Source organism: Solea senegalensis, unplaced genomic scaffold (assembly GCF_019176455.1).
Source record: "Solea senegalensis isolate Sse05_10M unplaced genomic scaffold, IFAPA_SoseM_1 scf7180000012513, whole genome shotgun sequence".
NCBI classification, from domain to species: Eukaryota; Metazoa; Chordata; class Actinopteri; order Pleuronectiformes; family Soleidae; genus Solea; species Solea senegalensis.
This window is the reverse complement of record NW_025320642.1, coordinates 1-25,613: the sequence shown is the minus strand read 5'-3', so window position 1 is coordinate 25,613 and position 25,613 is coordinate 1. Positions and strand designations below refer to the sequence as shown.

The following is a 25,613-nucleotide window of genomic DNA, read 5'->3' as shown; positions in this document are numbered from 1 at the left end:
ATATCAGAGCACAATGAGCTAATTCTGATTGGACAGTGGATTTTTCTTGCTCAGCATAAATTGTAATTAAAGCATGACGATTAATTTGATAATGGTTGGCCGTTTTTTTGTTTAAAAAAAAAACTACTTTTTTAAACCATTCTTGATGGATGCTGTAGCCTGATGTTTCATGTTGTGGGGGAAGAAAATGCACCAAGAGTGATTGTAGTAGGTGTTGGGGATATTTGGACAATAGAGCTCCTGTGTCTGTCTCTACTAAACCTTCAAATAACCCTTTTCCCTTTATGTTGCTCTCAGACACCTTTGCTCTGTCCTCTCACCTTTCCTTGACCCTGTCCTACCCATGATGCTTTGAGTGTCTCTCAGCCTGTTCCATGTGCTTATGCTGCTGCCACTGCGACATTACAGAAGCTCGGCAAGGACTAGCGCAGCCTTTAGCCTATGCTAACCTCTCCGTGGCTAGTCTACTGTGGCTAAAGCTTTGCTGAAGCTAGACTTTGCTAAGGCTAGGCTATGCTATGGCGAGGCTGCGCTCTCGCCACCGTGCTGCCCCACCCTGCCTGAGGCCACACCCCTGTCACCTGCTGTGTAAGTAGGAAGTGCCCCTCCCTTTTTTTTTTCTTTTTTTTTTTATTTACAGCTAACATGGACTTTACGGAACATTAACCTAAATTATTTTTTGTTGTTTTTTTACAAATTACAAATTTAGCTCTTTGTCGAGAGCTTTACTTTACTGGGAGCCATGGTTATTGTCCATTTTCATTTCCAATGATATTTTGTGGAGGTTTTAATGGAGGGTAACCATGGTTACTCACAGCTAATATGGAGAGTAAACCAAGGGGCCTCACAGGGCTGTCCTCTCAGTGCCTGCTCGTTGCTCTGTCTGCTTGCTACTGTTAACACCATGTGGATTCACAGCACAGTACTCAACAGTAACTCCAAATTTGAGCCACAACAAAACAGTTCTGAAAAGCAACATAAAATTCAGATAAAAACTGTTTTCATTACAGAGTTTAAAAGTTTCAAACTCTGGAGGTTTAACGTCCCACCCTGCAGCAGAGGTGCACATTGTGACATCACTGCTGCATGTGGTCAGAAGTTAAACGAGCTTGAAACCATCAAACACAAAAGTCAAATTTGATGCTATTTTAAAAAGTCTAGCTTGTGCTGTGCATCCACCCTCAAGGTTAACACGCTAACCCCTGAGGATATGCTCCTCGCGCTCATCCGCTGCCGCAGACCTAACAGCAGTCCACCGCTAACCAATGTGTGTGTGAATGCTACAGTGTTGATAAGAGATGGGTGACAAATTAAAGCCGAAACCAATCTTGTCTCATTATGGCTTACTAAGGTGTTGGGTCGGTACTGGCTACCAGAATAAATGTGTGTGTTCGTCAACAATGGTTTCACAAATGTCAAACTTCCCAAAAACAACACATTCCCTTATTTATTTAGGAGTGAGAACCCGGCTCTGAAGTCTCTCATAGGTGTTCATCTGGGTTCATCGATGGAGATGTTTAGTCAATGATTTGATATATTGGTGTAGTGGGACCATCTCCTCCTAATGAGAACAAGTGAACCCAAACGATGGCAGTCACAACACCCCCCCACCCTCTTCAGTATAATTAAGCAATCAAATGCTCTCCCTTAATTGCTCTTAAACCACACATCCATTCGCCCACCATGCCAGACGACTGATCTGTGTACAGCTGAACTATCATGTGTCATGTGTACTGTTCATCTGTGTGGTTAGATATTAAATATTCCTCTCTTTGTAACTGTTGACCGACTGTTTTCCCCGATCACAGTCGGATCACAGCCACACTGTTATTGAAGGTTTCATTTAGCGTTAGCTAAGCGTGAGACTGCAGATTGAGATCAATGGAGCTCACCCCTCCCTTTTTCAAACCCGTCGGGGGAACTGCAGTGACCTTAGCGTACCAGAGAGGATGTCGATTTCATTCTTCATGTTTAAATTAAGGTTGCTGTAGGAACATGGCGGCCTCCATAAAGCAAGGCCCTCGCCAAAAGCACTAATTCGAAGGCTACGTAACCAGGCAATTTTTTATTTTATACTTATCATACAATAACACAAACGTTCAAATAGGTAGTCTATTTCACAGTGGACCTTTTTAAATGTCCCGTTTTACTGACGTCTACTCTAACTATGTGAATGCAGGTGTCGCTTGTTGAAGTCGTTGAGTCAGCGACTGAATCTCCTGCCGTCAGAGTGTTGGCTGTGAAAGTGTACCTGTTCACTGCACTCACTGTGTGTCTCCACTCACTTTGTTCAGGTTTTTAATTTGTCACCCATGTTGGTTTTTATGTGAGTATTTGTGTGTGCAGCTGTCTCTGCTCTACTGGCCTGTCTTGGGGGTAGTTTTCTCCTCACCCTGTCAAATTCTCTGAAGGGTTTTAATGATCTGAGTCAGTTTCAGCTCACATGTGTGTGTGTGTGTGTGTGTGTGTGTGTGTGTGAGACATGCATGTCCAATTTTCTGCTTCTCTTGCTTAGACAGTGTAATGGTGTGAAGGCTGGCTGCTGTGGTTTGGAGAGTCCATCCTCTCTTTCCTATTTCCACTGTTGTTTCTGATCAGCTCAGGAGTTAAACCCTGTGAGTGTGTGTGTGGTGTGTGTCTGGGTGAATATGGAGATGGTAATTGTGTTACTGTGAGAATACAGGCTGCATTTTCACTCAGTTTTGTCTGAGAAACGTCATGTGTTGGTTTTCTCTTTGGGTCCACACCGGGTAGCAACAATAGCTCGTGATTTGACCTTTGGTCCAGAACCCTTGCTGCTGCTGCTGCTGCTGCTGCCGCCGCATAAACCACTGAGCTGAAACTCTTTTTTCTTTCTTTTCAAACAGAAACCTCTGAGGATGATTATGACGATGAAGACAATGAGCAAGAGTCTGATTCCGATGATGGTGGCTGTGAGGAGAGTGGGCTGGGTCTGCTGGCGAGGTTCGCGGCGAGTGCGATCCCCGTCAGCTCGGCCCCTTTGAGCCTCTTCCACGACGGCAAACCCCGCAGCAGGCACAGCACTCTGGGTAAAGACAACAACAGACGCAAATGAGTGACAAAATTAAATATGGATTACCTTCAGTGGAAAGTAGCAAGAAAAAAAAATCCTTTTTTTCTGTAATTGTGTTGAAAGAGATGCAGAAAACGATGTTTTCTCTAATTTCACAGGTTCATCTGACAGCATTTAATAATATAATGACTTTTTTTTGGTTCAGCAGGTTCAGGTTATGTTATTGATTCACAGTTAAATATTCATTCATTTATAATTGTCACATCAGGGTGCCTGTAATGATTCATTTGTGAATTATGTATTAGTTTGAAATTGATCAATAGTCTCATTCACTGTGTTATTGATTTGAGCAAATCTAACACCTTAGTTTACGACTGGTTGCCTGTTTGTGGGCGGAGAGGGGGGTGGGGTCTAATCACTGTGTGCATGTGTGTTCCTGTACTCTCTGTGTGAGGAATAGTTGAGAGCTTACGTTTGGATCTTTTGGTTTGTCCTCACATGTTCAAAGACCTGTTTGAACGCTAAGATCATAGTATTCAGGTTAGAATTAGGTATAGAAGTCTTTGGGTTAGTCATTTAGGGTTTGAGTTGATTATAGGGCTTTGGTCAGTGAGTGTCCTCAGGTTTTTAAAATAAACCTGTCTTTCTCTCCTCCCCTCTGTCAGGTTCATCTGAGTGTGAGTGGTCAGACTCTGGCTCAGACTTGCGGCTGAGGAAGTTCCCCTCTCTGCTTCATGGAAAACGCTCTGCCCCAGAGCTGCCCCTGTTGCCCCCGGCGACCCGGCGCACTGACCAGTCCAGCCCCACTAAACGAGATGAGGCACTTCCAGCGAAACGCAAGCCTCTGGCCAAAACTCGCCCCTCGCCTCGGTCACCCCGGCGATTTAGCTTCGACCTGGCCAGCGGCTCTGGGTTTGGAGGCTTCAGTGAGGACGAGGCCTGGAACCGGAGACGCAGCGAGAGGATTTTCCTTCATGATGCCACAACCTCAGCAAATCAGTTGTCTGTGCCAGCACCTGCTTCCATTAGTCAGAGCTCATCCAGCTCCACCCAACCACTCACCTCCAAGCCTGCGCCTAGACCTAAACCCAGTCCACCCAGCAAAGAGGGCAAAGAGGGCAAAGATGTGGTGAAAGTAAGTCAATAATTAGTCTGGTTTGTCATTCACCAGACGATGCAAGCGTGGAAAAACAAAGACACAAGTCTTTCTTTCCCAACTCCCTGTGCCCCTCTCCACTGACTCTTCTGTTAATGTTTTACTCCTCCTCTCCTCCTAACTCTGGTTCCCACTTTTTCTTTTGTCTCCCTTGACACATCTGCGTTTGTGTGTGTCTGTGTGTGTGTGTGTGTGTGAGCGTGCACATGTGTCTGTGTGTGTGTGTATGAGACGGAGTGTTTAAGTGTTTGCGTCAAAAGTGCCAGCAGGGTTTCCCACTACTTCAGTCACTGCAGCTCTCCCCTGCTGTCTGTGTCATGTTGCTGACAAGAAAGGACAACTGCAGGCAGCCAGGCCACATCCCACCCCTGTGTGTGTGTGTGTGTACTTGTATTTATATCTTTGTGAGGTCCAAAAAACAAACAAACCTATTTTGTCTGGGCCCCACAACTTTAAAGGGCTTTAAGTGCAGTGATATATATATTTATATCCATATATATATGTGTATATATGTATATATAAATATATATATATATATATATATACATATATATATATATATTTATATATAAATATACAGTATCTATTCAGCACTGTCACTTATTCAAATACATGTTTTAACTCTGTGATGTGACCTTTTAAAAAAGCAGAAAAAGAAGCCAAAGGATTCTCCTCTGCCCGTGAGCCCGTCCACCCTGTGCAGTCCAATCACAGACGTCCCTGTGGTGCCGCTGAGTCTCAGCCCAGCACGCAAGAGCCAACCCAAAGCCAAGACCAAGGCCAAAGAGGTCAGTGGGCTGAGGGCTCAGCAGCAAATTCATTAAGAAAGAGAACTAAATGATTCTAGCAGGGAGAAAAACACTCCTGTTTTAGATATTAGTGCTTTCCAGCTTGCTCATTAAAACACTAGTGTCAGGAAGTTAAGTGACTCACTGTTGTAATCAACACAGTTCTCTTTATTTGTTAGATGTGAATAAACCACTTTTAGCCAAAGTGTTCCGTTGCTCTCCATCTGCCACCAGCCAGAACCAGAGGTTGTTTTGGAAACACCATTGAAAGCTAATGTGAGTGCAGAGCTCTATGGGAGTGTGAGACAGCAGAGAAAGGATACACATGAACACCATGTAATATATCACAGCTTTCATGTGTCGAACTTTTGTAGCCACGAATAAAGCTTGAGTCGCAGCATCACGTTGCAGAATGTCAGGTTTTCATTTGGTCTACTTTTGTTTTGGTTTTTTTTGTTACAAATTAAAATACATCTATAGTTGTTGATTGTTTATCATAAACCTTAAGCCCTTGCGTGTGTTGTTGCAGCCTTCCAGAGGAGCAGTGAGTCGACTGATGGAGAGCATGGCAGCAGATGAAGACTTCGAGCCCAACCAGGACAGCAGCTTCAGTGAAGACGAGCTCCTCCCACCGCGCAGCCACAGTGTATCAGAGAGGGCCTCCACACCTGGTCAGCACACAGACACACACACACACACACACTCTCTCTCTCTCTTTCACACCCACTCATTATTGCATGTGTTTGTGTGTTCAGCTCCAGTGCAGTGTGTGTTGGATAAGGATTCTCTGGTGGATGGACTCAGAGTTTTGATTCCAATGGACGACCAGCTGCTGTACGCTGGACACGTGAACACTGTACACTCCCCTGATATGTGAGTACACATTTCATTTTTAATCAGAGCACCGTGATTGATTTGTAACTTTTAATAGATGGCAACACACAACCTCACACACACATCTGTTTACACTATTAAAAGCTGCAAATCAATCAGTTTGCTCCAGTTTTTCCTCCCTCTGCAAAGTCCGCTGTCCTAAATTTGCAAAGTACCTCATACAGGTGCAGTTTTGCAGCAGTTCCAAAACGGAACAAAACAATGACCTGTTTCACAGAACTCAGAAATAAGGATTAGTGTAGTGTTGACGCATGCAAGAGAGCTCTGGATAGTTTGATCGTTTTAGATATTTTAAACATCTTCATCTTGAGTTAATACAATTGCATGTCATCCTGCAAAACGTAAAGCTACAGCAGTAGGGGTGCTTAATGTAAAAGAATGAATTAAAGCTTTGTTTGGAGAGGATTAATATTCCAGTAGGAAGTGGGTGTCAGCTGTGCTCCATGCCAGACAACATTTCAGCCTCGGCCAAGGTGCTGTAGTCATTATTTCTGAGGAGACGACACATTCTTCGCTGCCTGCTGCACATTAAAGCAGTCGCAGTCATGAGAAATCACTGCTGTGCAAACTCTCCATTTATATTTCGGAGAAAAGCAAAGAGGATGCTGGGTGCTCTCTTACAGTGTCATAAAAAGCACTGGACCCCAAGTGTTTGACCCTCCCTCTCATGATTCCTCCCTGTAGATACAGCGTGGTGGTGGAGGGAGAGAGAGGAAACCGGCCACACATCTACTGTTTGGAACAGCTGCTGCAGGAAGCTGTGAGTAAACTGGAGCTTTCCCACATATCCTCACATCCTCTGGAGATACGAGAGGCCCGAGCCACTTTGTGCCGTACCAGACCATCATGTGAAAAAAAATGTGCATGCACGAGAGTAGTCGATGCTGTGTCGAGTTGACGTTCACAGGCTCTTCGCTCTTTGCATGCAGATCATTGACGTGAAGCCTCCATCCGTGCGCTACCTCCCAGAAGGCACCCGCATCGCTGCCTACTGGAGCCAGCAGTACCGCTGCCTTTACCCCGGCACTGTCGTCAATGGTACAACAACAACAGCAGCACGCAAATGCACATGACATAGTCAGAATCCACTTACATGAACAGTTTGACAGTAGCTGGAAGCACACTAACACCTCAGATAGCTCACCAGGTCTGCTCCTTCTGTGTGTAATAAGGCAGTAATGGCAACGCAACTAGTCTGGGTGCATTTCTTATAAAGTTCAAGGGTACAAGGGGTGTGATAGATGACACACATCAGCTGTTTTATTCATTCAAATGTGTCAAAAATCTAATCTAGTCTACCCACAACAGGAAGTTCAGATATTGACGAGAACGATGATCTGATCACAGTGGAATTTGATGATGGCGACACAGGCCGCATCCCGCTGTCCCACATCAGACTGCTGCCACCGGACTACAAGATACACTGTGAGTACACACACACACACACACAGCAGACCTTTGGCATCGGCTGCTTGAATTTGCATGAATGCTATTTGCATATATTGATTGTTTAAGCCTCGGTGTTCTTTCAGAAGAGTAGTTAGTTAGAGGGTCCAAGTGCTCAGACAAACAGACGTTAGTTCATTACAGTAGAGATCTGACCCACATTGGTATCGTGGGTGAATTCATTAGTGGACATCAGAATCTGGGAATCCTAAGTGAGGTAAATAGAAACAACAACAACAACAACAAGTGTGCAAGTTTAACGCACCTTGTTGCATTATGCACCTTTTTTTTCCCACATTCGTTTGTAAGAATATCTGCACAAGCTTATAAATATTTCTTTCCTTTTTGCAAGGAATTCTTTCAAGATGTTAAATCTGAAAGACATAGTGGTGTTGGCCAGTAACACACCTGGTGGATCACTTAGTCCACAGGAAGGTCCCTGTAGATCCTTAACAAGTCTTAAATGGTATTGAATGAATTAATCTAACAAAAACAGGCCTTGATTAGTAGTAACATGTCTTATATCGGTCTTTCAAAATGATTCCAATCATTTATCAATGCCTTCTAGTAGTAATGTCACGCAGAATGTGGTAGCTGAACCAACAAAAGGGAACGTTTTCATACTTAGGTTGATGGGACTTGAGGCTCAGGACAACACTGAGGTGTACACCTTATGTAATTGGTCATGAATCTCATTCCAAGAAGTGTTTAATAAAGAAGAAAAAGTCTTGCATTTAACTTGCCCTGAGCTGTTGGAACTGTGTAATAAGCTTGAACCCCAGTGTCTCAGAGCTGAACCACTGAGTGTGCCGGCTCTCTGCTTCTGTCCAGGCGCCGAGCCATCGCCTGCACTGCTCGTCACAAGCTGCTCCAGGAGGCGAGTTCGCAAATGCAGCAAAGAGGGCAAAGAAGCAGGAACGAAGCCAGAGGAGACGACTCCAAAGATTAAAGGAAAACCTGGTCGCAAGCCCAAGCCCAAACCAGGTGAGCTGATGGAGCTACCTTCCTGCCATCGAAGTTATCGACGGATAAATAAGTTTGTTCTCTTTTTGTCAGCTCACTCGGGCTTGAGATTAGTATCATCATTTCTGTGAAATACCTGGTAGAGTGCTTCACAGAAATGACTGTGGTGTTGTATCTGTTAGAATTATTAAAGGAGGGAGTGGTTATGTTTCCCAACGGAGGTAAAAATAATGGAGGGGGTGCTTAAAGTAAAACTAATCAAACCTACATTTAGTGCTGCCATCACTTTTGCTTTTATTTGCCTTTTTTTATTCTTATTTGATAATCTCCATGGGACCAGTAAAGGACACATCCACCCAAATCTGTCATAAAAAGAGATGGATTTCACATTATTGTGTTTCTCTCAAGAGTGCTGCACTAAGCAGTTAGAAATTGACTTAATTTCTTTCTATTCTTATTACATGTGTTGTTTTTTTTTGCCTTTCTTACTTTAACTCACAAAGCTTAACTGAAAAGATATTCATATCACATTAGTCTTTTGATGAATCTTTTTTAAAAACAGCAGAAGCAGCGAAAAATAGTACAAACATCTTTCATGAAAAACCTTCCTGTTTGAGTGTCGCTGTCAGTTTAATAACTTTTGCTCAAACAGCGTATTTGTTGTCCTGTAAAGCCCAGTCTACCTCTGGCTGTAATACGTGCTATGTTGCATGTCTGATTTGCTGACACTGGCCTTGTTTCAACTGGGTAAGCAGTTCTTCAATTCAGAGTTTTCATTGTGGAGGTTTTTTTTATTGCTGATTTGTCTACTGTTCTCGGCATGTCAGGCTGCAGACCACAAACATCTCGAGTCCACACAGTGAAAGTGTCCGCGTATCCAGTATAAACCATTTACAGTGTAGTTTGGCCCAAAACAGTAGTTATTTAACATTTCCTTGTTTTTTTTTCTCTCCTTAGAGTCCAACATGAACCCAGATGGCCGAGAGAAAAGCGATCCTCCGCCTTCCTCCACCCAGCCTGCAGAGAGACCCCTGGCTCCAGCTAAACCTGTCCAGGACAGGACCTCCTCGGTCCAGAAGGCAAGTCAAGAAAAGCCCCGTCCTACTTCCCGGCCAACAATGGGCACTCAGACAAAACCAGGCCGCAAAAGCTCCACCACTTCCCCCACAAGGAGTCCTACGCTTCCTAATGCAGCACCCAGGAAAAGCAGCTCAGCCCAGTCTTCTCCTTCTAAACCAGCCCGAACTCTCCCTTCATCCCTTTACCCGTCCACCTACGGAAAAGTCCTGACTGTGGACTTGTACAGCGAGCCCAACCTCAGCTCCTACAACAACCAGCGTAGAGAACGGGAGAATACCAACGGTGTCAGTCCCACCACCAACAGACCCATGTCCAGACCCACGTCAACATCTACGACAACCAAGCCCAGTGCTTCATCCACACCCAGGCCCTCCTCTGCCACTACACCCAAAACCAAACCCTCCTCAGACCATCACAATGGCTCCAGAACCAACCTCAACTCTGGACTCATTCCTAGCCCCATCTCTAGGCTACCATCGGGCAAAACTGGCTCTTCACTGACTGCTAGACCTTCATCATCATCCTCTTTGTCATCATCATCATCATCTGCTCCCAGACCCAAACTAAAGATGCCGTCTGACCAGATGACCTCCAGCTCCAGACCAAACCCCATCTCCAGGCCCAAGCACAGCTCAGGGCAAAGTGACGGGGTCTCAGCAGTGAGGCGGAAGTCCTTGTCTGTGGAGCCTCTGGTGAAGCTGGACCATGAGGGTGTCACCTCTCCCAAGACAAAGAAAACCAAGGCTCTGATGTTGTTAGAGGGCCGGGGAGTCCGACGAGATCACGCGCCCATCACCACAGCTTCAGCCAATCAAAAACTGCTAAAAGAGAAGCCGAGAGCTCCAGATAGAGACAGTAGCCTTCCGGAAAAAGACTCCACCTACAAAGCACCAGTGTTGTCTAAGGAAAAGGTAGAAAGCCGAGGAAGTGTCGGAAGAGGACAGGAGATGGATGGCAGGGAGGAGAAAGTGAAAAAAGAAGAAAGAAACGAGGTGGAGAAAAGAAAGGAAAGAAAGATGAAGGAGGAGTCTCAGAGTAGCAGCAGCTCAGAATCAGAGGAAGAAGCTGAGAAAGGGAATATGAAGAAAAAGAAGAAATGCACCTCAAGCTGCTCTTCCTCCTCCTCTTCCTGTTCTGGTTCCTCCTCCTCTTCTTCGTCGTCATCTTCGTCGTCGTCCTCTTCCTCCACCGACGACTCCTCTTGCAGCTCCGATGAAGAGAGGACCCCCACACCTCCACCGGTTTCCCCGCCTCCAGCACCAGACAAGCCGGATGAAGGGACTAAAGAGGAAGAGGAGGAGGTGAAAGAGGAGATGGAGATAAAAGTGGAGGAGGAAGAGGAGGATGAGGAAGATGAGGAGGGGGAGGAGGAGGAGGAGGAGGAGGAGGAGGAGGAACTGTCACCTTCCTCGCCATCCCCGTCAACCTCCCCAACTCCCACTGCTTCTGCTGCCACTAAACCTGCTAAACCAGCCACTGGGAAGGGGTCCGGTCAACGAGGTCGTCCCCCGAAACCCAAGCCAACTGGAGGAGAAGGAAAAGTGGGGAGACCAAAGCGGAGAGAGGGCGTCCACCTCCCCACAACCAAGGAACTGGCTAAACGTCAGAGGCTACCCAGTGTGGAGAACAGGCCCAAAATCTCTGCTTTTCTTCCAGCCAGACAGCTCTGGAAGTGGTTTGGGAAACCAACGCAGGTGAGGACAGAGATTACACCTACACCTTTTTTTTAATCCATTTAAACAAAAGCTCTGCATTTGCCCACATGTCACTCCTTTGACTCAAGTTTTGTCCCTCTTGCGGCCTCCTGCAGAGACGCGGCATGAAGGGCAAGGCCAAGAAGCTCTTCTACAAAGCCATTGTCCGAGGCCGAGAGATGATCCGCATCGGCGACTGTGCCGTGTTCCTGTCCGCAGGCCGACCAAACCTGCCCTTTATCGGACGTATCCAGAGCATGTGGGAGTCCTGGGGCAGCAACATGGTGGTCAGAGTCAACTGGTTCTATCATCCAGAGGAGACCAACCCTGGCAAGAAACTCACCGACAAGAAGGTAGCACATCCTCCAACTCTGGTGTTTACACTGCATCATGAGCCAAGTCAACACTTTTCCAGCTCGACTTTGTTTGTTTGAACGTTCTAACTCTTGTTTTCCCGCCAGAACTGGGATCAAATATGTGGCCAGTCTTTACCAGCAGCTCTGCACTCCTCTATTCAGAGGAAAGACTTCATGGAGGTGAGAGAGGAAAATGTATTATTTGACATTTGACCTATTTTACCACATTATAGAATCATATGATCATATAATTGCGAGTCCATAACAAAGGGATATTTAAGTTTAAGTTTTAATTAAAAAAAGTTTAATACTTTCCATTTAACCTTGTGCAACTGGTTTTACAAGTCTACTTTAAAAGAGAACAGTCTGCGGTCTTTAAGACCTTGAGGTGAGATGATCTCACTTAATCTCCCCGAAAAAAGTTGTGATTTCTTCTGAGGGAAGGGAGTTGGGGAAGTAAATCGTTTTAATGCATGATAGAATAAACGTGTGTGTGTGTGTTTCTGCCGCAGCGCGCCCTGTACCAGTCGTCTCACAGCGATGAGAACGACGTGCAGACGGTCAGCCACAAGTGCCTGGTGGTGAGCGTGGACGAGTACGAGCAGATGACCCACACGCGCCGCTACGCCGACAGCGAAGACCTCTACTACCTGGCCGGCACGTACGAACCCACCACCGGCATGATCTTCAACACGGACGGCGTCCCGGTCATCTGCTGAAAACGAGGAAAACTCGGCGAGTCCCTGAGTCCCAAAATCACGATCCGACTCCCTAACCCTGGACCTGGATCGGAGTCAAGTCCGAACCTGTGGTCTAATCGCTGATCTTCAGCCGTGGTGGATGCTCTTGCTGCCGTGTGACTCACGATCTCAACCACTCCAGTTCCACAGTACACTTCAGACTGTCATGACAGCTAACTGCTACTAACGACAACAGGAGACACTACAGACAGTATTCAAAGGAACATGTCTCCTGAAATGTTTTCACACACACACACACACACACACAGACTCCATTTACACGTTCTGTTTTTGCTTTGTCGCGTGTGTTCACTGGGACACTTCAGAACACACACACATACGAGTACTTCGGTTTCCTTTTACATGTAAATATATCCTGCATAAACACACACGCACACACATTTGTACACCCATGTGCACACAGACACATGTAAATACTCGCGAATCATGTAACACACACACACACACACATACACACACACCGTTCTATAGAGGATAATATGAGTGTTTTATTTTCATGTAATAGATTTATGTCAGAGTACTTTTTTCTAAAGAGGCGAAACAGTCGAGAAGCTTTAATGAACTGTGAATGATACAGAAGAGAGGCGTCTGTCCGCCTGTCTCCGCCCCAGACAGACGGATGGACGTGCCGCTGGTGTGATGTTGTGATTCTGATGTTGCCGTGGTGATGTTACAGTCATGTTACAGTCATATAAATGTATCTACAGAACTGTAGGAGCGACAGACCGATGCAAAAAGAGGAAGAGATGCACAGAAAGAGAGAGGTATAGACTCCCTCCATTACTATATATATATATATATGTTAAAAAAAAAACAGAGCACTTAAAAAAACACTTAAAGTCTGTCCTTTTTTTTAATTGAACCCCTTCAATTCCCCTTGACAATCCTTTGTCGGGCAGACAGACTCTGTCCGTATGCTATGAAAACTTCTGACTCCCTAAGAGACTCAGGCCTAAAGAGAGAGGGAGGGATCTTCACATTTCAAGCTTTGAGTTCCTTATCCTTAAAGGGAAAAATTCACCCGCCGAATACACTTTAAACACTATGAAATCAAAACAGAGCTGCTGGTGATGCATTTTAATTAGTGTTGTTTTTGCCCATTTTGCACTGAGGTTGAACAACAATGAAGGGACAAGCACATCCTGAAGTAGGCACTGTTTTGTTTTGTTTTTTTAAAGCAAGAAAAACAGTTAACCAGTTCAAGTGAACAACCACTGGACATACACTTACAGTGTAGGAGTCCCACAGGGTGGATTTTTTCCTTTTTTCTTAAGGTATGTCGGTGTTTTCATGGTCATAAACACTGCAGCCATTCTAAGATGCACCAAGGTCATGGCACTGATGTACAGTGCAGAGCTGCCAGCACTGATTAGATTAAGAAAATAACATTTTTTTAACACTCATCCCTCACAGTGTGGCCTCATCGGTGCAGTTTGGCTGCAGTGTTTGTCACCTCTAAATGTCCTGTGTTGGATGTATTTTTTATATTTCCTTTTGCTTCTGCTGTTTTTATGGATGTCCATCTCACCCCCACAACCCCCTCTGCTAAGCAATCATATTTGACATGAGTGCACTTTGAATGAGCTCCGCTGCTGCAGAGGAGAATCATATATATATGATCCTAGAGTATTTGCTAAACCCCAGTCCACTGCACTCACTGGCTCTCCTCTGTGTGCAGGTGATGCCTGATGCCCTGTCGCCCTCGAATTTAACGCAGTGTTCTGATATCAGTTCCCTATGAATTTTTCTACGTGCCTAGTTTAAGCGTGTTTAGGGTGAGACTGTTGAATGTTGTGCTCAGGGTTGTGGCCCCTGTGCTTGGCCGTGCTCCTCCAGGCCAGATCTCGCCCTGTTCTCCCTTCGTTTCCCCCTCGGCTCCTGTCGGTGCTGCGGACAAATCAGACTGGTATTTTCTCCAGTCTGTTGATGCCGGTGAACACACCTCTCTTTGTGATCATAGTTTTGAGGTAAAAGAAAAAAGAAGACCCCTCCGTTGCTGAGTAAGAGTGTGTGTCAGTATACAGTAAATGTATACGTGTATATCTGGTTATCATATTGATTTTCTTGTATGTGTCATGCCACGTTGCCCTCTCTCTCTGCTTCGCTGCAGAGATTAACGATTGTCTTGTTGATATTCAATAGGTTTGATATTTTCTATTCTCTAGGAATCGTTTGGTTTTGTCTGATTTCACGATGGGCTGAACCCTATTTTTATTCACACCAAGACGTTGTTAATGTGACGAAGCCACAAAAAGGACTTTCGCCCGTAGCTCACGGCAGCATTTCACTACACCTTTGTCTAAAATCCGGTCAGAGTGAGTTTGGCAATTTGCTGCTACTCCCGTTTGTGCTGAAGGTAGTTTAATCGGTACATGTGCTGTTTTCTGAGATTAGGAAATAGTATCTGCTAAAACTCTAGCTGCTGCTCTTATATTTGGATTCCTTGGGGTTAGACACTGACAGAAGGTCAGATTAGTGCGCACACACACACACACGTATGTTCTGCACTTGCTCAAGTGCCCTGTTAGAGAATCTTTGCTTACCCCAGGAGCTGCTAAAGCACTTTTTTCTGTGTGTGTGTGTTTGACAGAGCGCTGTCACACCTTTATTCTCTTTTCAGGTGTGTTTTATTGCCTTCCAATAATCTTTTAGTCCCCATCTCCATGCAAAGCCCAGCCTTACACCTTCAAACAGGGTCCAACGCACACACACAACACACTTTTTTTTGTCATATGTTTTAAGAGCCTGACTTTCCTACATGTTCTCTCGATCACATTTAAGTTTGATCTTTTCTTTTTTTCCCCCTCATCTGATGTCTGTCTGTTTGTTTTTATTTTGCTTCCCCTCTCTGAACAATCATCCACGCCTATCAAGCAATACTGCTGACAGGCACTGGGAGCTAGCTGCTAGAGAGAAAGAGAGAGAGAAAGAGAGAGAGAAAGAGAGAGAGAGAGAGAGAGAGAGGTGGACTGGAGGCTGGTTCTTCGTCTGCTGTTCCTTCAGTATCGTAATCGTCCTGTTACAGAAAGGAAAGAAGAAAAAAAAAAGATTATTTTGAAAATAAATAGAAAAAAATCATCTAAGTTTTGTAAATGTTCCTTCACTTCTTTGTTGAAGGGGAGAAAAAAAAGCTATCAGAATATACTTTGTAAAACGTCTAATCTTGTAAAAAATGCTAAATACATTTTAGAGATAAATCTGAAACCAGATATATTCTGTTGGTCTATACTGTATGTGTAAGGATTATTCTTTTTTTTTCTTTTTTTTACAGACAGCAACCACATATATATATATATATAAATATATATATATATATCAGTGTTTATTTTAAATTGTTTTAGTAACTCCAGTATTTTATAGTTAATCAATAAACAGATGGAACTGTACACTGGTTGTTGTGAGAGTCTGTGGCATGAAAACCAAACCCTGTCATGTGTTTGAGCGCTTGTTTTTAATGACATTTGTCTTCCTTTCAGATAACAGATAAATGACAACTGTATCCACTCACTTTGGTTACCTTATACCCCGTCTATTCAACATGTGGCCCCTAGACCAACTGTGGTTCTGCCAGAAACACTGAGAAATAACTAGAGCAACACTTTTCGCTGTCCCTACATCAATTCCTGCAGTAGTGCAATAGGTTTGATAGCATTGATAGTTCTTTTGTATTCTGTTAAAGCCACTTTGAGATGTTTTATCTTATTTCAAAGAAAAACAAGTGCTAATATTGTGCACCGCTTTGATTTTATGCATTTTGAGTTGACAAACATGTTTATTTTTAAATCAAAATAGTTACAGCTGCTGCTGTGCACTCATTTTTGGACTGGTATGACCAAAATAATTGTATTGCTAGTTCTTTTATTATATTTTTTTTAATGCACTTTTTGATGTATTTTTTTTTTATTTGTCCTCAGCTGCTGCTTACTGGCTGCAGCAAGATTTCTTGGTTTGAAAACACGGCCCATATTTTAAAGAAAATTATTTCTTTTTGGGAAAAATATTTCTTCTGAGAGAGATGTTTAAATAATAAGATATTTCTGTCATTTTAAATGGTCAGTATCAATTTGGTGATGTATTATGCAATACATGATAATTATACACCATTTTAATTAAAGGGAGGGTAGTAGATCATTTTCTGGAGCATTTTTTTTACTGTATCCTCTTCACACCTCATTTGTAACCAATTAATTAAACACCAAACAGTGTCCAATCATATTGAACGGCCCGAACGAATAAATTGGATCACAATACATCAGTCAAACCCATCTGTCCCTCCCTCCCCTTTGTGCACTTATCGTGCATTCTCAGGAGACAACAAGTGAACCTCAGCGATGATGGCAGCTGAAAGCCGCTGTGATGACATGGTGACTCTGTTCCTACTGGACAGGTAGGTTCACTTTATGTCTTTGTGATCTTTCGACAGTATTTGTTGTTTTTTCAGCGTCACGTCGTCATTTGACCAAGTATCCAAAAAAGTCAGCGCCGCCGAAAAGTACCAAAAGTTACCGATGCTGCGCAGTTCCTGTGCTCTGGAGGCGTGGCTTCAGGGGGGAAGTGTGAAGAAAGGGGCTTGGAATTTTGAGATTAAAATATAGCCTGTTTTTCCAGGATCTCCAACCCTACCTTTAACAAATGAATTGTGGTGGTGCGGCTCAAAAGAAGAGAGTGAGAGGTCATCCATCCACTTTCAATTCATAGACTTCATGCACTTTCTTCACTATGTTGTGAATAAATAGAGAAATCCTGCACAGGCATTCACTTATGGTCAATTTAGAGTCTCCAATTTGCCTAATCCCATGCACACACTGGTTCTGACTGGGTCATGAACCCGGGTCTTCTTGCTGCAAAGGCAAGAGTGCTTGTTATCTAACAATTATTTGCCTTATTTCAGCAAGAAAGCAAAAAACATCTACCTCCTTAATCTCTCTCAAACCTGGACTATAAAGAGTGCACAGTAAATGTTCAGCACAAATGAGCTTCTCTCGTTTTTGTTTTAATCAGCATGGCCTGCCCCTTTAATCAACAGTGGACTGCATCATGCCTCCATTTTAGCAGCCCAGTAATGAAGCTGCCGATTGGAATAAAATGGAGGAAAGTTCAGCTTCCTCTGCCGAGCTTCACAGCTGACCACGGGAGACACATTTTCCACTGCTGACCGTTCATGACTCTGCCCTCAAAAATTGTGTGTGTGTGTGTTTCCTCTGAATTCCTGCATGTCCACATGTAATTAAATCATTGCTGACATGAACCGACTGAGTGTTCCTGTTTCACGGTGAGAGCAGCAGTCACAGGTTCGACCACTGCTCTGTTTTCCCCCCGAAGGACCAACATCAGCATAACGTCAGAAGCTGCAGGGAGCTTCCTCTCTATCTCACACACACACACACACACACACACACACGCAGTACAACACTAAAGGCATCCACACACACACTCCTCTCTCTCCCTCCATCCTACATCAGCAGTGCTTACACATCCTCTGGTGGGTGTGTCAGCATGCACGGCCCTGATTGGCCGACACCGCACAAACGGAGACACTGTATTGGCTGAGTTGTGAGTGCAGTGTGTGTGCTAGTGTGTGTTTGTGTATCAGAGTGTGCACTCATTACTGTTGAACCCACCACCTCTCACTGTCTTTACTCTGTGTGTGTGTGTGTGTGTGGTTACCCAGGAGACAGGTATCTGAGTGAGGGGGCGTTGAAAAGCACAGTGAGCACAAACAGTTTGAAAGGCTCGTTATTTTTAGGCCATGCTCTGCTCAACAACTCTCAAATGGAAAAACAATTGAAAGGTTTTTTTTTTGGTGCTTATTTCCAAGTTGAATTTCTTTCTTTCTTTCTTTGCTTTTTCCTCCAGGAGCCCGTTATCTTCTGAAGGACACAAACTCATCCGTCTCTCAGACAAAGAGCTTCCTCGTCATGAAACTTCCCGTGTGATACATCACTGTAGGAATGATAATGTCCATGATGATCCCAGTAAGTAAACAGGAAAGTGTGTCTCTGTATGTTAAAAGGAGAAGTTTGTGCTCCAGGGAGCTGGTGGACGAGTTGGCTCAAGGTACGGAAGGTTTGTCACAAGGTTTAGAGGAGACACACAGACAGGATGTTAGTTAGTTCAGCCCTTTACTCCTGTGGGAGCATAGGCCACCGGTGATATTCCTCCATTGGACTCGTCTCGGGGGCCTTCTTTCGTAGGTCGTGCCAGTTGTTGCTTGACCTCATCTGTTGCGTTAACCTCCATGTTTGAAAGAAGAAAAGTGAAAATAATATAAACCTTTTAGCCTTAACAGTCAACACTGGAGTTGAGTTCTAGGGCTAGTGCTTCTTTAGCACTTTTAATAGTGAAAGGACTGATGTTACAACAAGAAAACATCCAGTCACTGAGGAAGATGTATGTATGTGTGGAAGGATGTGTCTGCTTGGATGAATATACATGCATTTGTTTTCTCTCTGTCTCTCTCTCTCTGTGTTCTTGTATGTGTTACCTCCTTAGAACCTTTTCTGGCATAAAAACCTTGATGTTGTCGGACCGGCAGTCTTCGTAGAAAACAAAACCTGGGCCTGAACCTCATTTTTGAGGAGCTGGCTGAAGTTTAGAGCTAAGATTTAGACATTAACTGTTAGTGTTAAGGTGAGGGACAACACTTTGTTTGCAGGCTGCTCCTCAAAACGTAAAATACCACATTTTAAGGTGAAAACACGTTTTAAAATCAGGGTCAGGATTAGGTCGGTAGTAGTTATGGTTAAGGTGAGAGTAAATCTCCACCAAATGAATTAAAATCAATGCAATGTCCTCTGAAGTCATGGAAACCAGTGTGTGTGTGTGTGTGTGTGTGTGTGTGTGTGTGTGTGTGTGTGTGTGTGTGTGTGTGTGTGTGTGTGTGTGTGTGTGTGTGTGTGTGTGTGTGTGTGTGTGTGTGTGTGTGTGTGTGCACCGTTTCTTGTTCTTTCACCTCTTGTGATCCATTTGAATGAGAACTGACAACTGAGGCTTAATAGTTCAGAGAATAGTCCCACGTCTATATGTGTGTGTGTGAGAGAAAGAGAGAGAGAGGGAGAGAGTGTAAAATGTGTGTTTGTGTGCGTGCGAGTGAGTGTGTGTCGTGTGTGTGTGATGTACTGCATATCAATTAGGTATCTATTATTCATGTTGACAACATAATGAATGAAACATCACAGTCTTTGTATTTCAGGCATGTTTACTTGTCTCCCTCTCTTTCACACACACACACACACATGCAGCTGCTGTTGTGGGCAGTTAGAGTGGAGCGACAGCGTGAATGAAATGCAGTTGTGTTGTAAGTGTGAGGACGAGGCGATGGCCACTGCAGAATACCTGACAGAATTACACTTTCTGTCTTTTCACTTTTGATTTACACGGACGTGTGCAGCTGCTAAAACTCACATGACACATGAACACAACATGAGTTCCTGACAGTTTTCTGCTTTGCGTTCACATTTTATTTGGGAGCAGCAGGTATTGTTGCCCTGGGGTTTGTCTGTCAGGGTACTTAGAGTCAGCCATAATCTTTGTGATTAGAGTTTGATGACGACTGCAAACAAGTCTTACTTTGCAAAGGGGAAAAGATGATTTAATATGTATTTGAAGTTATTTCTCCACATGATATCTACACTTTACATATGAGTAACTATAAGCATGTTATTGTGGCAAAAGGTCATAATAAATGATATTTGTGGCAACAGAAAATGGATGATGTGGAGAAGATCAAGGCTGCCACCTGTAGGAGAGGCTGACACTCGACAATATGACAAGTTTTCTCTCTTATTTCATTTTTAGACCCTGAGCCACAGAGAGGGAGTGTTTTTTATTGTCTTCTATCCATCCTACTCATGAGATAAATACGTGCATTGTGTCACTTCTTTCTCTTCTTCCATCCCATCCATCTCTCCCTCTCTCATCCCTTCATGTTTGAGCCATTTTTCTTCACCTCTCTCTGCTGCCTCTTTAACCTTGGCCACACTCTCTGTTCTCTTTCTTTTGTTTGGTCTGTCAGATTTTCTGCCCCCTCTTTCTTTTGCTCCTGTTTGTCACGCGCCTCCACACACCTCTCACGCGTCTCTTTAACTCTAACCAACTTTAACTCCAGATATAACCTGCGTTTGACTTTCTCTCTTCCTCTCTTTGTTCTTTTACTTTTCGCCTCAGGTCAGTCCGGTGTTATTTACAGTGTGTGCACTCTTGTCTCAGCAGAACAGAGACAAACCTCAGGAAGAGAAACAGCACTAAGATCACTCGGACGGACATGCAGCAGATGGTTGATATAATATGTATACAATATAAATAGATGAATATTAAAGTGATGCTGCAGTCAGACACACATTATAGATGGAATAATCACTGCATCCCATGGAGGATCTTCACTGTGTCTGTTTTTTTTTGGTCTTTTCTTTCAATGGACCTGTCAAATTAAAGTGAATATGAGATGCACAGTGAAGATGGACGCTAATTAGGTCAGTGTGATTTGTTCATTTACATCAAATACCGACAAATATATGAGTTCATATGAGTGTGTTTGTCTTTTAATACTGACAACAAAAGAACAGAAAACATGGATGTATGTGGTTTATGAATGAATTTTTACACAAATCTCCAAGTAACATAGAGAGAAAACCCTGTTAACGTTGCTCTTTTGTTTACAGTATTTCTTTCACTGAGGTTATGAACTTGTATTTCACTGAGAGGTTGATGTCATCGATTACTTACAAGCCCTCTCTCTGCACACAGGTGGCGTTGAAAGAAACCGTGTTACTACACCCTCTGATGTGTTATCAGGACCACAGTGTTACGACACTGTGTGTACACAGTCTATGCTGCAGGACGTCGTCCTGTGCATCACTCTTTACAACGGTGGGTAAGTAAGTGTGACGACAGACTGGTTGACATGAAAACGAGTCGGAAGACTCAAAGACAAAAATCAAGTAGAGTTCAAGAATTCAACAACTTCGTCTTGAAAAAACGTTTTGTTTTTTTTAAATATTTCATTCACAAATGTCGTTTTTTTTAAAAAATATAATCTAAATTAATGTAAGTTGAGATGTCAGACAAATAAAACAATATGAATACACATGTGCCATCTGTAAATATGTCTCCACAGAGAGTCTCTTTTGCTGTTTACTCACTTTAACTGAGTTCATCCAAACCACATGAACAGCTTCAATCCAAATCAACAGAGTCCCATGATTGATTTAGTTTTGTTTTATGGCCCAACATGATCTGCTTACGACACAACAGGGAAGAGGAGCACAGCATTAGTCCAAGTTAGACACGTGTTAGATGTGTCTCACAGTGTTTCTGAGGCACATATTAAATTTAACTTATGCCAGACGTCTGCTACCATTCGACTGCTCGTTCTATCATATTCTGTATACTCCTCCTCCTCCTCCTCCTCCTCGTCCTCGTCCTCCTCACTACAGTATGTGGAGCAGAATGACTAATGATCAGTTGCACTGTCACATGCTGAAGGCTTCCTTTCCCTGTGGCTACATCCAAAATTAGCACACACATACACACACACAGGTGCTGCACAGTTATTTATCATAGGACATACTTTGACTTCTGTTCATTTAGACAGCCTAAATATAAGTATAATCCATAACCACAATTTAAATAGTGCCTCAGTAATGAAGTTCTGCCTCAATAGGTTCAGGCTTTGGTCTCCATGAGGACTACTGGTCCTGACAAGGTCAGTGTTTATGCCAGAAATGCTCCTCAAGAGGTAACAGTGAGAGTGAGAGAGAGAGAGAGAGAGAGAGAGAGAGAGAGAGATCAGGGTCAATGTAAAAAAGGACAGTTTCCCTTTATAAGAAGTTTTAATTCCCTCTGACATAGATATTATTGGGTGAGTAAAGACTCCGCCCCTCCAGAATACAAAACCCACACCATGGTATTTGTTTGCTTGTCTCTCTGTCCTTCTGTGCGCAGAAGCGCTCTCTGCTGGAGAGAAGTGGTGGCTACAGGTTCCTCTCCTGCTCTGGCTCTATTTCTATTTTATTTCATTTATTTCATACACATAAATAAATACAAAGAAAAAGAATTTAAATAGTATAAGTCGAAAGCTATGGGAATTTTCAGTAGTTTAAAATAATAGACTCTAAAAAAATCATTAAGACATTTTAAAATGTTTTGTTTAACAAAGCACAATCAAATGATTGTGGAATTTAACACAATTTAAAAATAAATAAATAAATTACAAGCTATGATTAAAATAAGAAGTAATCAATATTCAAGAGAATTTGAACAATTATTATTTTCCTTTTGTTGTACAGTTAATAGCACAATAGTATTTATTAAAACAAGGTGTTTTTAGACCAATAGTGACACAAATAAATAAAATGCAATGGGTTTAATGATTTGATACCTAGGAAATCTCAAATGGCACAGATGGTGCCAAACTGTGCCAAACTGTGCCAAACTAGAGAACGCCTGGGCATCCTACTCCGTACTCCATACTCCAAAAAGAGGGTCAGGTTAACTGCATGTTTTGATTCCATAAGATCACTTTGCAATATTTGATAGAATTCTGATATTAAGATGTTTTATGTTGGTTGATGCCTACAGGGAAAATCTGCAGTTTGGTTTTTTGTCATTCCATATTTGTCATGTCTGTGTTTTCTTGGATGTTGACACTCTAGAGACTTTGACCAGATCAAACCTGTCTCTGATGTTTGATGTGTCACACAAACCCAAATACCTCCCTGTAATTACATTATCAAGCATTTATCACGATGTCTGGATTCCCTGAAAAGAGAGAAATCATTTTTGTGGTGCAGACCTGTTCTTCTCACAGCTGTATCAACGGGAAAATAAAAACATAAAACATCAACAAAATCAGACTAAATGTGGTCGCTTCCTGTTTTGGCAGACGCAGAGCAGCTCGGATCTAAACCACAGAATGTAAAAACAGTCTTATCCTCCTTCCATGTAAATACGTCACAGCAGAAATAGCAACGGCATACATGAAGGAGGCGGCAGACAGAGATACAAACTCTTTATTTTGTGCTGCTGATGATTCAACGTCGGGCACAGACAGACTCTTCTGAGAAACTCCATTATCTTAACCTGAAAATCATGAAGCTTATGTACAACGAAATGAACTAAAGACACACCTCTTTCAAAGCATAATACTAGTTCAATTTTAATAATTAACCCAAAAAATAGATATCATTTTTTTAGACAGAAATACTGTAAGTGTTAAAAAGGTTGCAAACCTGGTTCAACTTATTTTAACTAAACTTCTTGACCAGGTGGAGTCAGAAGAACCAGGACAATGATATGAAATCCTTTCATTATATTTGGATTTTCTTGAAAAGCTTATGCGACACCCAAACACCATGCAATAATCATAGCAGCAATAAGGCCAAAGTCACCTCACTGCAGCCCCCAACTGAAGCTCGTAAACGATTCTTTCATCACAAATCTATTTTGGAAAATATGTTATCTTACATTATCTACTGTTCATGCGCCGCCATCCTTTTATACCATACTGATTTTTCACAGTGTGCAGTCTAAAATAGAATGGAATGAAGAAGTTGTGAGACATAAACAAAGCGTCGTTATCACAATCGACTGTTGCAGATATGAAAACAGAAACGGGCAAGACGTGACAAATATCAGACCCTCGCGGGGACCAGATAAAAATGCAAAATAAAAAGGTATATTTCCTCTTACACACAGGTCAGTGTGTTCGTGTGCAACAGCACAGTCATCTCAGCTGTGGAGTGAACGTCGTTCCTCGGTGGTGAAATAACCTCCAAACTCCAGAGGTGCTTTCCATCCTCTGTCTTAGGGAAAAACACAAACGTCCCCTAATGATCATCATCATCTTTCAGCTGTGTCGCGGTGCCCTTCACGCCCCCTGCAGTCCACTGTCTTTGGCTTACTGTTTTGCTCTTCACATCACATTTTTGGTGACGACTGTTCTGCTGTCACACTCTTCATATGCCACTGTAGAATAAAGGTCCAGTATGTAACATTTAGGAGGGAGAAACTGAATATTCTATCCATAAGTATGTTTGCGTAAGTATAATTACTCAAAAATAAGAATACTTTTATATTTGCTGAGTGGAAAGAGATCTTGTCTTGTGACTGAAGGGTTGTCGGTGGTTTAAATCCCCACCAGGTCAAGGGCTGGGGTTCCTCTGAGCGAGATACCCAATCCCCATTGCTCGTTATTAATTGAACACTCTGAATTGACCCCAGCCACAGGCGAGCCACATGTAGTGCTGGTCAAGCCTGGATAAACGGGAAGGTTGCATCAGGAAGGGCATCTCTGCCAAATCCAATGTGCGGATCATCCGCTGTGGCAACCGCTAGAGAGGGAGAAGGGAAAACAACACACACACAGTAAAGCCTCCTAAATGTCCCACACTGGACCTTTAAAGTGTCAGGTAACGCCAAAAATATGTCCTGAGATTAGATATTATTGGACAAAACAAATCCCCATTTGTTCTAACAAAGTGTCATTTTTCAGTTTAAGAGAGTTAAAGCTAATTGTAGCAATAACAAATCCCAAAGCTGATTTTAAGAGAGTTACACTTGTAATTTGAGTTGAATTTCCTCGAACTTTCCCCAACAGAATAATGAGAGGAATAGAAAAAGAGGTAATGTCCTTTAAGAAGACGTCTGACCGAAAATAACTGAAAACACCTTCAAACTGGGCAGCTCCCAGAGAGCAGAGGAGCCCCAGGCACCGTCAGCAGCATCAGCAGCATCAGCACCATCAGCACAGCAGGACATACATACAGTAATGAGGTTAGCTCCCAAACGGCACCCAGACATTCTTCATTCTTCAACAGCGCTGCCGTCACCTTCATAATGCAGTGCACTTTGTGGCTTTTTACACTGAGAGGCTTGTTATTTCTTTTTCACAAAGACTGGGCTGCAGAATTCAACAAAATCCAACAGGAAACGTGGATGAACTGAGATGCTGCTTCTGCCTCTGCACTAAAAAAAGTTAAACTCACACGCAAACAAAAGAAGGCGATGCTTTGAGACGTCACTTCTGCTGCAAAAGTTATGAATCTAATACTTTATCTAAAACATATAGACGAAGCTCCACTCCACTGCACTCCAGTGCATTTTATTCTGTAAAACTACAAACTACACATTCACTCTTTTTACTCCACTACAAACACTGATCACAATCAAGCACACGTGTGTGTGTGTTTTTTGTTTTGTTTTGTTTGTTTTGGCACTAATTCATTATTATATGAATTATATGGAAAAGCAGAGACAATTCAGAGGGACACAAACCATTTTATGACAATAAACCCTATACCATAATTAAAGCATGAATGAAGTGATGGGAACAGATGGAAACCTAACAATAAAATGCAGCTGCTGGTGGTTTTTTTAACTCTAAAATTGAGATTTGTTTTCACTATTTTCAAAGTTGGAGAAGGTGAACCTATATATATATATA

The 25,613-nt window shown here is 43.0% G+C and overlaps 1 protein-coding gene and 1 long non-coding RNA gene across 2 annotated transcripts in view; both read left to right on the top strand.

The window, feature by feature from the left end:
• tnrc18 (trinucleotide repeat containing 18) overlaps positions 1 to 12,525 on the top strand; it is a 43,090-nt gene extending 30,565 nt beyond the window's left edge. Inside the window, exons 18-31 of the mRNA XM_044014846.1 lie at positions 2,868 to 3,050; positions 3,700 to 4,169; positions 4,841 to 4,978; positions 5,508 to 5,649; positions 5,734 to 5,851; positions 6,557 to 6,632; positions 6,802 to 6,910; positions 7,181 to 7,297; positions 8,150 to 8,302; positions 9,239 to 10,662; positions 10,696 to 11,055; positions 11,172 to 11,408; positions 11,517 to 11,591; positions 11,924 to 12,525. Of these exons, the coding sequence (XP_043870781.1) occupies positions 2,868 to 3,050; positions 3,700 to 4,169; positions 4,841 to 4,978; positions 5,508 to 5,649; positions 5,734 to 5,851; positions 6,557 to 6,632; positions 6,802 to 6,910; positions 7,181 to 7,297; positions 8,150 to 8,302; positions 9,239 to 10,662; positions 10,696 to 11,055; positions 11,172 to 11,408; positions 11,517 to 11,591; positions 11,924 to 12,130 (3,809 nt within the window). The 3' untranslated portion in view covers positions 12,131 to 12,525. The remainder of the gene's footprint in view (positions 1 to 2,867; positions 3,051 to 3,699; positions 4,170 to 4,840; positions 4,979 to 5,507; positions 5,650 to 5,733; positions 5,852 to 6,556; positions 6,633 to 6,801; positions 6,911 to 7,180; positions 7,298 to 8,149; positions 8,303 to 9,238; positions 10,663 to 10,695; positions 11,056 to 11,171; positions 11,409 to 11,516; positions 11,592 to 11,923) is intronic.
• A 5,385-nt stretch (positions 12,526 to 17,910) lies between these two features.
• LOC122759847 lies at positions 17,911 to 21,107 on the top strand. Its single transcript, XR_006358304.1, has 2 exons — positions 17,911 to 18,147; positions 20,918 to 21,107. It is a non-coding gene; the product is annotated as an uncharacterized LOC122759847 (long non-coding RNA).
• The last annotated feature ends 4,506 nt before the right edge of the window (positions 21,108 to 25,613 follow it).